Source organism: Anolis carolinensis, chromosome 5, assembly GCF_035594765.1.
Source record: "Anolis carolinensis isolate JA03-04 chromosome 5, rAnoCar3.1.pri, whole genome shotgun sequence".
Taxonomy (NCBI): Eukaryota; Metazoa; Chordata; class Lepidosauria; order Squamata; family Dactyloidae; genus Anolis; species Anolis carolinensis.
In genome coordinates this window covers 162,120,719-162,136,926 of record NC_085845.1, presented here as the reverse complement: position 1 = coordinate 162,136,926, position 16,208 = coordinate 162,120,719, and the positions used below count along the sequence as shown (strand labels likewise).

General features: G+C 35.9%; 1 protein-coding gene across 4 annotated transcripts in view; it reads left to right on the top strand.

Moving 5' to 3' along the window:
- atp2b1 (ATPase plasma membrane Ca2+ transporting 1) overlaps positions 1-13,206 on the top strand; it is a 100,357-nt gene extending 87,151 nt beyond the window's left edge. For 2 of the 4 annotated variants that reach the window (XM_062982797.1, XM_016993752.2), the window contains exons 16-21: positions 2,553-2,744; positions 2,945-3,158; positions 3,329-3,540; positions 4,071-4,178; positions 6,590-6,772; positions 10,151-13,206. In XM_062982797.1, coding sequence (XP_062838867.1) covers positions 2,553-2,744; positions 2,945-3,158; positions 3,329-3,540; positions 4,071-4,178; positions 6,590-6,772; positions 10,151-10,465 — 1,224 coding nt within the window. In that variant the 3' untranslated portion in view covers positions 10,466-13,206. Of the gene's footprint in view, positions 1-2,552; positions 2,745-2,944; positions 3,159-3,328; positions 3,541-4,070; positions 4,179-6,589; positions 6,773-7,078; positions 7,245-10,150 lie in introns of all 4 variants that reach the window. The other 2 variants (XM_062982798.1, XM_016993753.2) reach the window with 2 other exon arrangements.
- The last annotated feature ends 3,002 nt before the right edge of the window (positions 13,207-16,208 follow it).

Below are 16,208 nucleotides of genomic sequence, written 5' to 3'. Positions count from 1 at the left end.
CTAAACTGATACTCCTTTTGAGCACCTAATTCAGTTATCAGGTTTCACCTCCTTCCTTTTCTTTGTCACAGTAGAATTGTGACACTGCATCTAAGATGAGTGTAGAATTCTTTATCTCTGTAGAATTTGGTGTCAGGTAGATCGCTTACATGACACTGAAACTTGCATGTGTGTTAAATATTTCTCTCCTAATGTGGAGTCCGTGACAGTGTTGTTTTTTTCCTAGTTAACTTAGCTACACTTGTTAAAAATTTTCATGTGCTACTTGCATGTAGCATTTCAGTGCCACATTTTCTTAATAATTAGCACTGACTGGTATTGCATCAGTAACATGATCAACATTTTAAGGAACATCTCTCCCATATTTGTTTGGTTTAGAACATATGTGGGGAGAAACCCTTTTTCTATCCTCCAGAGGAAATAATACACACTATGAATGGGAGAGGGCCTTCTCTGCTATAGCACTCTGTTTTGTTCCCTCGGAGGACTCATTTCCAGTGCCTAGTTAAAATTTGGCTTTTAACAGAAGACTTCGTGGTATACTGATTTCATTCAAATTTGTATCAGTGTGTTTAATTTTGTTTTAATTTATCATTTCCAGTTCTTTAATTATATAGTCAATGTTTAAATTAATTTATTGTCGCAAATAGTTACTGTTCTGATTACAATTGTTTAAACATATCTTAACATAAACTGGCCAGAGATAGATTAGGGTTCAAATAGTTTAATTGGTTGGCTAACTAATTAATTATGTTCTCAGTGTGGTTAAACATTGCCAGCCTTCGCAGACCACCTAAATTTAATGATTTGGTAACTGTTGCTGCCTTCTTTTCTTTTTTTTAAAAAAATTAAATAGATTTTTATTTTAAAATTTTAAAACAAACACAATACACATTACAAACATATACACATACACGTTTGTGGACAGCCCGCCATACACAATACAGTTATCCTTCAGCCCACCCCCCAGTGCGACCTTTTTCTTTTCATCAGGAAGATATGCAAGGGCCTCAAAACACATTGCTTGTACAACAACCCATACAAATAAGTAAAGTTAAAGAACTGTGCTGCTTTGCCACCTAGTGGATTTGTAGATTAATTGCTATTGTTGGGTGAAAATGAAGCAAGCTATTTTGGTGATTTTCATCTAAGCCGAAGGCGAGTGCGCACGCACACACGCGCGCACACACGCACACACACACATATATTTGCAAATTGCTGTTGAAGGAAAATAATGGTTTAAATATGCCATTTCCAGGTACAGTAGAGTCTCATTTATCCAACATAAACGGGCCAGCAGAACATTGGATAAGCGAATATGTTGGGTAATAAGGAGGCATTAAGGAAAAGCCTATTAAACATCAAATTAGGTTATGATTTTACAAATTCAGCACCAACACATCATGTTATACAACAAATTTGACAGAAAAAGTAATTCAATACGCAGTAATGTTATGTAGTAATTACTGTATTTACGAATTTAGCACCAAAATATCACGATATATTGAAAACATTGACTACAAAAATGTGTTGGATAATCCAGAACGTTGGATAAGCGAGTGTTGGATAAGTGAGACTCTACTGTATTTCCTTAAGTAGATATATGACATTGAAGTGGCTTCAGTTGTTCAGTGATCACTGAATTCAGGAATATACTTAGATGTCTAAGGTTGGATTGCATGCTTATTTTATCCCTAAATCTAGAGTTTGTTTCCCAAAGTACCCAATCAATTTGAACAAATTTTGCAGGAATCGAAAAAACGTGCTTAGGGTATGCATTTGTTTTCTATGAAATGCAATTTTCCACACCCTATACAGAAGTGATTTGATAAATTTTAATAGTTTTGATCTGTGCATAATATTCTACTCCTAACCAACAATGTGCTGCCACCTATAATTCATTTTTCAAACATTTTTGGATTTGGTACCTTTTGGGAACAACCCACAAATGTTATTCAATAACTGTTCTAAAGGAAAGCTGCTCTAAGTATTACTGCTGCTACCATTTATTTACAAATGACATTGGTCAATATTTTTAGATAGAATCTTGCTTTTAAAAGGTGTTTCCTTTTTTACCATCTACTTTTAAATTCAAGAATTCCAAGTCAGTGCAGCCTAATTTGAGTGCTTACTCTGTTTACAGTTTTTAAAATATATTGAATCAGGTAGAAGGAAACCTCTAGTGTTTTCTGGAGTTTAAATGAAATTTGTGTGGCAGGATTTTGACACTTGCTTGTCAAATGCAGAAACCCAAGTAATTATATACAGGCTGTTGAGTAGACTGGAAGAAGAGGGATTTGGTGCACCACCCCTCTTCTCTGCCCAGCACATGGACTAAACAGATAACTGAAGGAAAACCTCTCATTTCAGACCCTCCTTGAAATGCAACATGGTATTGGAGTACAGATGGATGTCTCCTTTGCTAGCAACTCTTTGCAAGCCGATAACTGTCTTGGGGGCTAATTTATAAGGTTTTATATAGCTGGAACATGATAATGCTCCTCACTCTTCATGTCTTAACTTCATGTTTGTTTCATTTTTACTTCTTTCAGGGTATTGCTGGAACCGATGTTGCTAAAGAAGCTTCTGACATTATTCTTACAGATGACAACTTTTCAAGCATTGTTAAAGCTGTAATGTGGGGACGAAATGTGTATGACAGTATCTCCAAATTCCTTCAGTTCCAGCTTACTGTCAATGTAGTAGCAGTAATTGTTGCTTTCACAGGAGCCTGCATTACGCAAGTAGGTATTATGTACTCATTTTCAGCTGATAGGGTTGAAAATGTTATCTTCCTAACTTTGTAGTTGCCTTTCAGCATGATTTGCTAGAAGTCATCCTCAAGCGTAGTACCAAATCTCAGTAGATAAAGTGTTTACTGCAAAAGTTGTTGGTTTCCAAGATGTTTGTTCTTTATGTATTAGGAAAAATATCATTTTTATAGGATTCTCCACTTAAAGCTGTTCAGATGCTATGGGTAAATCTCATAATGGACACACTGGCTTCACTTGCACTGGCAACAGAACCCCCCACGGAAGCTCTCTTGCTGAGAAAACCTTATGGTAGAAATAAACCTCTCATCTCGCGCACCATGATGAAGAATATTTTGGGCCATGCTTTCTACCAGCTTGTGGTTGTCTTTACACTTCTTTTTGCTGGTAAGAATGCTAGACTTATATGCATTTAACCTTTTCATATTCTGTTTTTTTTTTTAAACTGGCTATTTCTCAAATGGCTATTAAGTCATCAGCTGCATTTGTTTATAATAGTTCTTGGTGAATTCAGGTTTTGCCATGAAATACTGAGCATAATCATTTCTCATTTGCAGGTGAACAAATCTTTGACATCGACAGTGGAAGAAATGCACCTCTTCATGCTCCTCCTTCAGAGCACTATACTATTGTATTTAACACATTTGTGATGATGCAGCTTTTTAATGAAATAAACGCCCGAAAAATTCATGGTGAAAGGAATGTATTTGAAGGAATATTCAATAATGCTATATTCTGCACTATAGTTCTTGGCACCTTTATTGTACAGGTGAGCAAGTTATTGAACTTAATTGATGCAGACTATATACTTTTTACATTTAAAATTGCAGGTGCTGCCAGTTTGTACCAATGTTGGGAATAGGTCATCCCTAGATAGATTAACATAACATGTAATTTTATGACATGTTTAGAAATACTTCCCTTTTGGAAAATTAACTACTAAATCATCTAACTATTGCTTTTGTGAATGGATGTATAAGAAGAAAGGTGGGAAGCAAGTTTTTCTATCAAAAGATAAACATTCTTCTTTTTGTACAGGCAGAGATGTTCTTTGTTTCCAGACTTTTTAATGTATATATTTTACATGTTTTATTTGAGCTTTAAATTGTTGTGTTAACTACTGTGAAAGCTGTACTAAACAACAATGTAGAAATATTTTCAGAGAAAAATAATGACTTTGGACTATCATTGGTACTTCTGATTGCTTGTTAAACTATATCCTATGCTTGTTAACCTATATATATCTCAATTGTTAAGTATGTGATGTAGCCAACAAATGTTTGTGCTTATTCTTAACAGATAGTTATTGTGCAGTTTGGTGGAAAGCCTTTCAGTTGTTCAGAGCTTACAGTTGAACAGTGGCTATGGTCAATATTTCTAGGAATGGGAACACTTCTTTGGGGCCAGGTGAGTGGTACTTGTTCTTCTGTGTGCAATTTAATTGTTGAAATCACCAGATGCAGGTGAAACGTCAAGAGAAAATGCTGGCAGAACAAGGCCATGCAGCCCTGAAACTCCCCAACTCCCCAGAAATGTGATATAATCTCCTGCTGCTACAAGTTATCAATGAGTCTTGTACTCAAATGTATGGCACAATTTTAAATGTGTGTGTGTGTGTTTATTCTGTATCACTTCACAAATAATACCTTATTAAAGATAAAATATAATGCAACAGATTAGGCTAGGGCGCATATAATCTATACATATAGTAAAAGTGAAAATGTGCATGCGTGTATGTGGTGGAGGTGCCCACTTACACAGACAAGCTCTCACCTCCACAAATAGCTTTAACCCATAGTGCTGAGGAGCCACCAAAAGCACTCCCTCTAGTGACATTGCACCAGATTTGGCACGCATACTCAGGTACTGGGATTTATACTATACTAGTTGGTACTGGGATTTATACTATACTATACTATACTATACTTTTGTTAGTTGGTACTGCAGTCAAAGAGCACTCCGAACCCCACCAATGATGGACCTGCACCTAACTTGGCACATAGAACCCCCATGACCTACCTCACATCCTGGTGTGGTTTGGAGGAGGATGGATCACGGATGATGGGTTTTGCAGTACCTTCACCCAATTTGGTTCTCACAGACCACTGTGACTCCCACGAATGATAGACCTGACCAAATTTGGCACACAGAGACCCCGCATGACCCACTATGTCCTGGTATTGATTGGGGGAGGACGGATCATGGATGATGGGATTTGCAGTACCTTCACCCAATTCAGCTCTAACTTCAACAGACCACTACAAAAGACATACCTGGATGAAACTTGGCACACAGGCTCCCCATGATCAACAGAACATACTGAAGAAGTTTCAGGGACATTGACCTTGATATTGGGAGTTGTAGTTCACTTGCATCCAGAGAAAATGTCACCCCTGCCTACAACGGACTGGAGCCAAACTTGGCACAGAGAAACCCTATGACCAACTGAACATACTGCAGAGATTTGTAGGAATTGACCTTGATTTTGGGAGTTGTAGTTCACCTGCATCCAGAGAAACAGTGACCCCCACTGACAGTGTACCTGGACCAAACTTGGCACAGAGAACATACTGCAGGGGGTTGTGGGAATGTACCTTGTTTTTGTGAGTTGTAGTTTACCTGCATCCATAAAGCAGTGGACTCAGCCAACGTCAAATCTGGATCAAACTTGGTACACAGACACAACATGGCCAACTGTGCATACAGGCAGGGTTTGGGGGTGAGTGCCCTGGGATTCTGGGAGTTTTAGTTCTCCCTCATCCAGAGAGCACTAAACCCAGCTGACGTCGAATCTGGACCAAACTTGACACACACACACAACATGGCCAACTGTGCATACAGGCAGGGTTTGGGGGTAATTGCCCTGGGAATCTGGGAGTTGTAGTTTACCCTTATCCAGAGAACCAAACCAACCACGGATCTGGACCAAACTTAAGTGACATTACCTAACATCCCAAAACGAACCATGCCTTCATCTAATAACCCGGGCACCGCCGGGTCCCCAAGCTAGTGTGTCATAAAAGCATGTGGCTTCATCACAGTTGAGGGAAACTTAAGTTGAGAGCAATAATTTGTGTAAGCAACATAAGCTTCAGCAGTGGTGCTTCTTGTTTCGTACTAGTCATTTAAGTATGCTATCAGGTTGATGCACTTTCTTTTTTTTCTTTTCTTTTTTTTTGGTGCTCATCTCCATTTCTGTTTAATATGTATTTATTGAAATTTCATATACCATAAGAGAAAATGAGATTGATGCACTTTCTTTATTAGGCACAAAGCAAACAGTGGATGGCACTGTTAGTAAGGCTTCCATTGCTAAATGAAGCAGTTGGGCAGCAATTTACATAGTGAGGCTGTTCTTCGAGTAGGTTGATTCCAAGGTATTTAGGACTGTATACATAAAATGTCAAAATCTTGAATCTGTTTTGTTGTCATGATGATGATTAGTGCAGACCTTTCATAATATTGTATGCTGGTCAAAGAATTATTGAATTGGAAGAGACTTCAGTCTATCCCTCTCTATTCAGAAAAATTGGTAACGCCATTCTCAAGATTACCATGTATTTAATGGCTATGGCCAGGTCTTTCTTGATACAGTTCTTATAGACTATCTGATGCTTGTAAAATTTTGGTGCCATGTTAGCAGCTTACACCTGGAAAACATCTATCCATTGCTTCATTCCAAGGGCATATTGGAAATAAACGATTGAAATACAGATTAATTTTGAATTACTGTATTTTGTTTTTAAATGCAAATTGTATCTTCTACTTTGCTTTTAGAGACCATTAACTTATTTTTTTTCACATTTTCACAATTGCAGTTGATATCAACAATTCCAACGAGTCATTTGAAATTCCTTAAAGAAGCTGGCCATGGAACACAGAAAGATGAGATTCCAGAAGAAGAGTTAGCAGAAGATGTTGAAGAGATTGATCATGCTGAAAGAGAGCTACGGCGTGGTCAGATCTTGTGGTTTAGGGGCCTAAACAGGATACAAACTCAGGTATGGTCTTGGAAAAGGTAGGAGATGGTGAGGGCAGAGGGTTTTGACAATCTTCTCATTAGTATTGGCTTGGGTGGTGAGCATAAGCTGTGTGACTGATCTCTTCTTCACATGAGTAAATTAAGGTCTCTTTAATCTCTCAAATTTCACCTTGAATTCATCTCTTAATGCAACTCTTGCCTCTACACCTGCTCTATAAAAGTGCCTTTTTTCTTTACTTTTTATGTGTTGTAGATGGGATGCTCCTTTCTCTTGTTCTCTCTCTCTCTTGCTGAGCAAGCTGTCACAATCTCTGATTCCTTGCAGATGGATGTAGTGAATGCTTTCCAGAGTGGAACTTCCATTCAGGGGGCTCTAAGGCGGCAGCCTTCCATCGCCAGCCAGCATCACGATGTAACAAATATTTCTACCCCTACACATGTAGTATTTTCCTCTTCTTCTACTACTACTACTGCTTCTACTACTGTGGGGTGTGAGTGTGTGTTCCTAAGTGCATGAACTTAACATTTCCTAATCCACACGCCTAACGTTTCATTCTTTCCTTCAATCCTTAAATTCATCATAAGGTTTTTCATATTTTTACTCACAAAAAGGAAGTCCTCGTGTATCTTTTTCTTTTTTTAATCCGGAGGACTACAACACAGTTGGAACAGTTGCTATATTGGTTCACAGTGAAAGCAGTGAGCTGTGCAGAATTCTCTTGCACAGAATGGGAGGGTTTTTTTTAAAAAAAATTAGAAATAATTGTTATAAATATTTGAGTATATGCCCTCAAGTATAATTTGGCAAGAAGATGTACAATATCATTCATCGACATGTTTAAAATCATTCTGATATATGTGGCTGACATCAAGAAACGTGGTAATGGAAGATAGCAAACTTAAATTATAATTTGTGATTTGGATGTATTGACAACACATTCAGGTTGTAAATGGAAGTCTGTCAGTTGGTCCTAATTCTAATCTGAAACCTGAGTGTGTATGTTTTTGTTTTAGATAGAGTTTTGCTCACCTATGCATCAAATTTCCTGCAGAGTTAGACTACTGCATTACTAACTGAGATTTGCCTACATAGAATTGTTATGAGTTGAGAATCCTTATTAAATCCAGAGGATGAATTCTTTGTGGCTTGTCTCTTGACAAAAATATATAAACTTGCATCGCCTTTCTCCTCCTAGCACCCTCTCCCCGGTCAAAATAAATAAGGACATAAATTAGAGCAATAATCACTTATGTTAAAATAGACTGTGTGTGGAAGCTAGATCTTTTTGTTTTGGTTCATACCATCTTGAACTTGTTGAAAAAGCATTTTTTAAAAATGAATGTTTGCTTAAATGGAAGTGCCTGATTATTTTGATACTGTGACCTAAGAAACATTTTATAGAAATACTACTTCTCATAGAGAACTTGGTTTTCATTAAGAAATCCTATAGAGAAGTTCTGTTTGGAAGGTCTTGTACTTACCAAATTTTTTATCTCTGTCAGGATTTGCAATATGTTTCTATAATAACTTTATTTTTGTATCCTGTCTCCATCTCCTCAAAGGGACTTGGGGCTGCTCACATGGGGACAAGCCCAACAACACAAGTTAAAACACAGAACAATCAATTATAAACATTATAACTACATAACTACATAAAATAATAAAACACATCAACTAAATTCTGTGGGGGAGATATATATATATATATATATGAATGAGATGCCCATATATATATATATATATATGAATGAGATGCCCAGTCCCAGAGTTATGTCATTGTCAGTCTGTTTGAAATTGAAATCATCCAGCACAGCCTTTTTCAACCAGGTTATTTCAAGATATTTTGATCTTTCGGATCCCATGATTCCTCACCATATTAGGAGCTGCAGTCCAATACATCTGGAGGCTACATAGTTGGTGAAAATTGGTCTAGCAAAAAAGATGACATCAGATGTTAATATTAATTATTTCTAATATGATGATGGATACTGTTTTCATTTATTATGTCTAATAATTTTATTATTGAATGTTTATCAATAAGCAGCCTTCTCTGTTGCTTTCGGTTCATATGGTAACCTCTTTTACCATAAATTAGTCTTTAAGTCAATTAGATTGACTGATGGCCTAAATGGATATTAATGTGGACATCCAAAATTTAAAACACACTCACAGCTTTACTAAGAAATAGTTCTGTATAAAATTTATGCATAACTTTCCACCAGAATCTGGTTTTTGCAATGTTTCACAAAAGCTTGACCTTAACCTGGAATATTTTTTTTGTGCTTCAATAAATTTAGAGGCGGGTGAGTGATCAATTAATTTTATCCTCTATTGGGATTCATAATGGAAATTATACAAGTTGGATATTTAAGGGGAAAGAGCTGAGATTGTATCAAAAAGTATCTGACAGAATTAAATTTTTGTTTTGATGGCATAAAAGTCCTGATCTAATATGCCACAAGGGAATGAAAAATTATAAGTTAGTATTTAGTTAATAACTTTCAAGTGTAATAAAGTTCTCAGTTCTCGTTTAACTAGGTGAATAACCTGTTGTTGTAAAAAAACAAATCAGCCAGTTTTAAACATACAAATTGTGAAGAGGATCTTTTTTAAATGCTGCCTTTTTCAATTGGTATCCAGAGAACAATTACATTGTTTTTGATAGTTATGAATATCATAGTCAACATTTGAAAATCTCTCTGCTTAGGTCAATTTTCATTACTTTTGTCTTCATTTCAATGTGTATACACGTGAATACAGTGTTTGTTTGTTTATATGTGCAAAGTCACTGAAACAGTGGGAGAAACCTGTATATCTTGCATATGTTTTATCTTGTATTTCTTCTTGACCATACAAATTACAGCCCAGATTACTATGACAACATTCTGCATGGCATATACTCAAATATCTGCATTTGTAGAAGTATTTCTCGCATGATGTTATAAATAGTGTCCAGAAGTATTGCTTATGCTGTGTTTTTATTAGTTAGAAACATAACTTTTTCCACCAATAGGAAAATGTAATCCCTAACATCCTGCCATTTAAATGTTTCAAAATTCTAATATTTTACCAAGCTGGTAACATTGGAGAAAGATTTTTCAGATTGGCTTAATTTTTAAGTATTTAATCCATATTATTTTATAAGTGGCTTCAGCTTAGTTTTGTAGATTTGGCATTTTTTACAATGTACTTGATATTTCTATATCTACTGTAGCCTCGCAGTATTCTATTGAAATACTTCTCATATTTTTTTTTACAGTTTATTGCAAGTTCCACTGCATTACATACATATTCAGTTCACTCATGTCTAGCTGTTTGTGGATTCAAGCTCATAAATCCGTATTCCCCTTAAAACAAATTAACTATAGCCTAAATGTGTGCTTTTCATACTTGCAGATCCGAGTGGTGAATGCGTTTCGTAGTTCCTTATATGAAGGATTGGAAAAACCTGAGACACGAAGTTCAATCCACAACTTTATGACACATCCAGAGTTTAGAATAGAAGATTCTGAGACTCATATTCCTCTTATTGATGATACTGATGCTGAAGATGACGCTCCAACAAAGCGCAACTCAACTCCTCTTCCACCCTCTCCCAACAAAAATAACAATGCGGTTGACAGTGGAATTCATCTTATAACAGACTTGAAGAAGTCTGCTACCTCTTCATCCCCAGGGAGCCCACTACATAGTTTGGAAACATCGCTCTGATTGTAAGCTGAATGTTAACACATTAGCTGCATTGTAAAGAAACAAATTGAAACTGGGTCTTCTTCACTCATGGTGATGGGCAAGATGGTATTCTTGTCTGGGACTTCAATACGAAGATACACTTGTACGAATGTAGATTTATTTTTTTAAAAAAAGCTTTCCGCCAGACTTGAGGGTGCTTTTGGGGGTGGGTGGGAGTAATAATGAACTCTGACAGAGAAACAGTTACTTGGCTTAAGTGACCTGTGGATCATCAACTATACTTAAGAATGGCCCTTAAGAATGTCTTAGCAGAGCTTTAGTTTCTCATTCCTTCTGAGGAGAGGGCTGAAACGAGCAAAGGAGCCCTGGATCACTGAATTGATACCTTTCATTTCTGCTGTTGGCTGTTAATAATTTGGATTATTTATGTTTATAAATGATACAGATCTGTTTACAAGGTTTGTAGATACTTTTTTGTTCCTGTTCATAGATGGGAAGCTTCCTTATAAATGATGCAGAGAAGAAAATTAGTCCATCAAATACTGCTGTATTTTCAGGAAAGGGTGTTTCTATTGAAACTGTACTAAATTTTTTGCCTGCAACATACCTTGTTAAATATTGTAGATAAAATTGCTACTACTAATAGCCAAATAGGTGACACTAATGCTTTGTAAAAACCATGAGCAGTGGTGTTCTAATGAAGTTATGGCCTCTGTCCTAATTAGTTTCTTAAACATTTACTACTTAATGGTTTTGAAACAACTGTAAAAATTTTAAAAATTGAGAAACTTGCTGAATAACTTCTGTTCAGAATTTAGTAGAGGATTGTTTAATGCAGGACAATGTGATGAAAATTTGCTTGAAATACTTTTGTTATCTCAGGCAAAATGGATTAAATCAAAATACATCAGAATCTTAGTCCTTTTTGTTTTTGTCTAAACACAGTAGCTTATTGCTGTCTTGGTGAGCTGTGAGTGGAGCTGTTTATTTTTATGATCTTTACAGCATGAGGGCTGTTGGCATTTGGAAAGTTATGAGTAGGTGACATACGTGTTTTCTTTTTGTTTTGAAATTCAATTGTGTAAAAATAAATCAGCCCTTTTGTTAAAATAAACATGCAGCAATGGTTTTTACAGGATTCAGCATCTCTGCAAATACTATGGTAATTGATTTTAGTAGCTTCATTTAGGAGGAAAGTTAATGCAAGTTGTTCCAAAAATAATTTTGCTACTGTCATTGGTGAAACAAATAAGAGAATAGTTCAGACTATAAACCTTTTCCAAAGCTATAAAAATGGTAGCACAAATTGTTCTGTTCCAAAGTTCACTTTGGCTTCTATGGGGGAAAACCATACTACTTACAAAAGCTTTCAAATGTCTAATATAAGCACCTTCTTCTAAGACCAATACCAAACCAGACTGCAAGAAGCTGAATAACATATACCCCTTTGAAAACTGGAGATGTTTCTAACAACAACCTTGTGTTACAGTCCATTCCTTATTGGTTTTTTTCCTGCCTCTTAACCCTTTTGTCCTCTTGAAGGTCTTGCACTTCTCTTTTTGCTAGTGGAGCCAAATAAGGACTAGGAATATGCTACTCAGGAAGCTAGTTTGATGATGAAAAGACTGTCAAATGGAAAAGTGAAATAGGATTATTTGAGAGTCATTCCTTGCATTGAGAGTCTGGTATTACTCTTCTAAGTGATTTGTTATTTTTCAAAATCCTTTTGTAAGAGCAATGCCTTTCTCATAAGGGAACCTAGTACGAATCAGCTTTGAATGTATTTGCTTGCCCTTTACCAGAAACAGTATAGTGTGGGAAAGTGAGAGTAAATGAGAATACAGCATACCATATATAGGGTATGCCGAATGAAATGTATCAACATGGCCATACTTTATGAGTGTTCATTTGATTTTTGGAGAAGTAATGCCTGACAGTTAAACACACACTGTGTCATAGTTAGATACTATGATACCAACTTCCAAGGAAAATATTTAAGGTTATGATCTTCAAAGAACACAATTTATATTTGCCCTTGAGATTTTACACACATTGCATCCCACTATCAACCACTCACTCAGGATGATTTCCCCTTAGACTAATCTGGAACTCACTATTTTTATAGTCACACTTGTACTTTACATGGCATTTCTTCTCCTAATGGTGAAGCAGCACATTTTGGGAGATAAGTTACTCTCATAAACAGGAGAAAAGTGTGCTTGCAACTTATATAGAGAAGTGAAATTGAATTACTGAAACTATCTCATGTGAGACTCAGTGTAATAGTATTTGTTACCTTTTTACCTTGCTATTTGAACAGAAACCTGTTTTTTTGTTCTGTTTAATGGTAGTCACGACTACACTCTAATGTCCAAAATGTACTGTGAATTCTACATTTCAGATATCTGCAAGAAATTTAACTGTAGACTTTGTGCACAAATTAACCTTTCTGATCCTGTTGGCAGCAGTACATTGAATCTTAACAAAAAGTGTAAATGTAATCTAAAATCAGGCATAACTGTTCAATAACCTGAGTACTGTGAAAGCAAGATACCATAACATCATGTTAAGTTATCAAAACACTCATTTTCGCTTTTCAATTGCTGAGCCCCAAATTTGCTTTTTCTGGTTGTAAGACCTACTTATCTTGCTCAATGTAAAATAAATAAATAAATGTGCTGTTTATCTGTCTCTGAATAGGGACTGAAATGTTTGAAACTATTTTCATTGAAATATATAACTTTATTCTAAGTAAGCAACCTACTGTGCATTTGTTTCTTTTATGGATTATGTATAATGTATTTCAATCATGGGCAGAAGTTGAATGAGGATGTAAATCTCCAGGTTACTGGCTGCATATTGTTACAGGGCTCTGACTCCCATTTGAATACAATAGTAATAAGACACTACATTCCCTGTTGCTTGGAAAAATGCTTGCATGGGGACACAGAAATGGCATCTTTTGTGAAAAGTCATGAGATAGATTTTATATTAATTATACATTTGTAGACAGGGCATATGATTAATGCAATCTCATTTCCTACAGCCTATGTGTATGCTGAAACCATGATTTTGCATCTGGCTCTGGCAGGTACAGTAGAGTCTCACTTATCCAACACTCACGTATCCAACATTCTGGATTATCCAACGCATTTTTGTAGTTAATGTTTTCAATATATCGTGATATTTTGGTGCTAAATTCATAAACACAGTAATTACTACATAGCATTACTGTGTATTGAACTACTTTTTCTGCCAAATTTGTTGTCTAACATGATGTTTTGGTGCTTCATTTGTAAAATCATAACCTAATTTGATGTTTAATAGGCTTTTCCTTCATGCCTCCTTATTATCCAACATATCCGCTTATCCAACATTCTGCCAGCCCGTTTATGTTGGATAAGTGGGACTCTACTGTAAATACCAGAGTTCCAGTAAAAACAAATGAATTCCACAAGCCTTATGTCTGTTAATCTCTGCTGTACTGAAAAGAATTCTTAGTTATATAGAACTGACATTTTTCAGGATTTTATTAGAAATGCAGAAAAAATACAGAGCCAAACAAACTAGCGCTTAAAAATACACAGAAAACTTCAAGTGAGAATAGAGCCCTATAAGGAACTCATAACTAGAAATGAGTTTGTCTTTGGGATGCATTTTGGGATTTTCTATGTAAACTGAGACTGATGTAAATGAGAGGAACCAGTTCCATAGGAGACCATGTGTGTGTGTACAAAGCTGATGTAGCTACACAGTTTAAAGATTTTACTCATACTGCCTCCAATTTTGAAAAGGTTTAAAACATGAAACATGAAAGGTTAACTTTTCCAGGCTAGAAAACTATGGTCTCCGGAAGGGGCTGCAATTGCTGACCCCAAGACGGGGTTATGGGGTGAGTTGTGCCCCCATTATGACTCCCCCATCTAAGCAGGCATTGAGAACCCCTTCCTTTGGTTGATAACACAAAGTTTGCTAACCTCCCACCTAAGCCAACAGGGAAAACCCCTTCCATGTTGTTTTCTCTTCATGTTATTCTAAACAAGCAGAGGAAACAGTTCCTTCCAGGAGTGCCAAAACTACAGTTGCTTTCTCTTCTGTCATTCACCCAAATTCAGCTTTCCTTACTGCACAAAAGTCCACATCAAAGCTTTAAACAGCGTCTTTCACCTCATCTTTCTTTCTGCCTCACTCAACTGCATGGATATGCTGGGAGAGCTATGCATTGGAAATAAAGGCTTTCATTTATTTAATTTCTGGAGAAAAAAATGTATGTACATTTGAAATGTACTTTGGAGTAACACGATTCGCCTGTACCCCTAAATCCTCATGTAATGGATTTAAATTCATTGTGAGTTTCAGTTTTCAATGATGTTCTTATGCACTTCTCTCAACTTTTGCTCTGTAAACATTTTGTGTACTTCCACTTCTCCAAGTAAATATCAGACATGTTAGAAAAAAGAACTAAACATAACTGGAGATGTACTTAATTTGTTTCTACAGTCTCCCTCCCTTGTTTCCATACAATCTCCCTCAGTTTTCTAATAGTTTTTAATGCTTGTTCCCAATACTGTCATTTTGACTTCAATTTACATTCAGTAAGCAAATTGATACACACATTTTCAAGAATATCTTCTAGCAACATTGTGAAGGAACAAAATACAAAGAATGGACTCTGCCTAGTTGCCGTTCAGGATCAAATATACGATCCTGAACAGTCCTAAAGAATCAGCATTGTGGTAAGTGCTGTACTTAAAGTTATAGTCAGTCTTCAGCAGTATTGTGTACGTATATAATCTTAGTAGATAACCTCGGAAAATATAAATACTGCAATGAGTTTTTCTTGCTACAGAAAAATATGGAACTTGAATCACATTAAATTACAACACGTGTCTAGAATGGTTATTTCAAAATCTTGTGTAAAGTAGTTTGAGTGTAAATGGAAGTTTAACATCCTGTATTATGCAGATTTTTGTTCAAACCCAGCTGTATGTTCAAGGTTCTTTTTTGATACCAGCTTGGTTTTAATTTTGTCTGACCATCAGACTAATCTAAGGCAAAATTAGAAAATACTAAATCTTTTCAGACATGAAAATCTCCCCTCAAGTACTCTCCTTGCTGTCTAGTTTTCACATTACAAAAATAAAACCAGAAAAAAACATCCAGAGCAAACTACTCTCAATGTATCAAAGTATCCAGTTGCTCAGCATGGAAGCTGTCAACTGTTTTTGTGAATAAGGGGTACAAATATATACAGCAAAGAATATAAACTACTTACAGCAACAGGAAAAGACAGATCATTTTTGATCTAGTTGTCTCTGCACTGATCTCTACATTCCATAGATTTCCCATTTGCAATTCTAATAGCATTGATTTCTAGCTCTGTATGCGTATTTCAGAAAACAGGATTTTGATTCTAAGACTTCAACCATTCAGGATTTAATATTCAATTTGCAAATATCACTGCTTCATAAGATGGGCAATAGAACCTGTTCTTCTCCAACTATCTAGTTGTATGTTCTGGGATGAGAAATTTAATCTCAAACCCTATAATAGGTTTTTAAAATAGAAACTTATAGTAATGTTCTGGATGAAGCACTGTGGCTATAAATACAGGTGGTGCCACTATTTGCACACTTGATAATAAAACCTTTTGGTGTTTTAAATTGCTCTGTATATAACTTGGATAAGTGTTGCATTCTTCATATCTGTGCCAGTGTTGCTTTTCATTTCTCAAAAAAATGGAAGAAAAAAGATCAGTTGA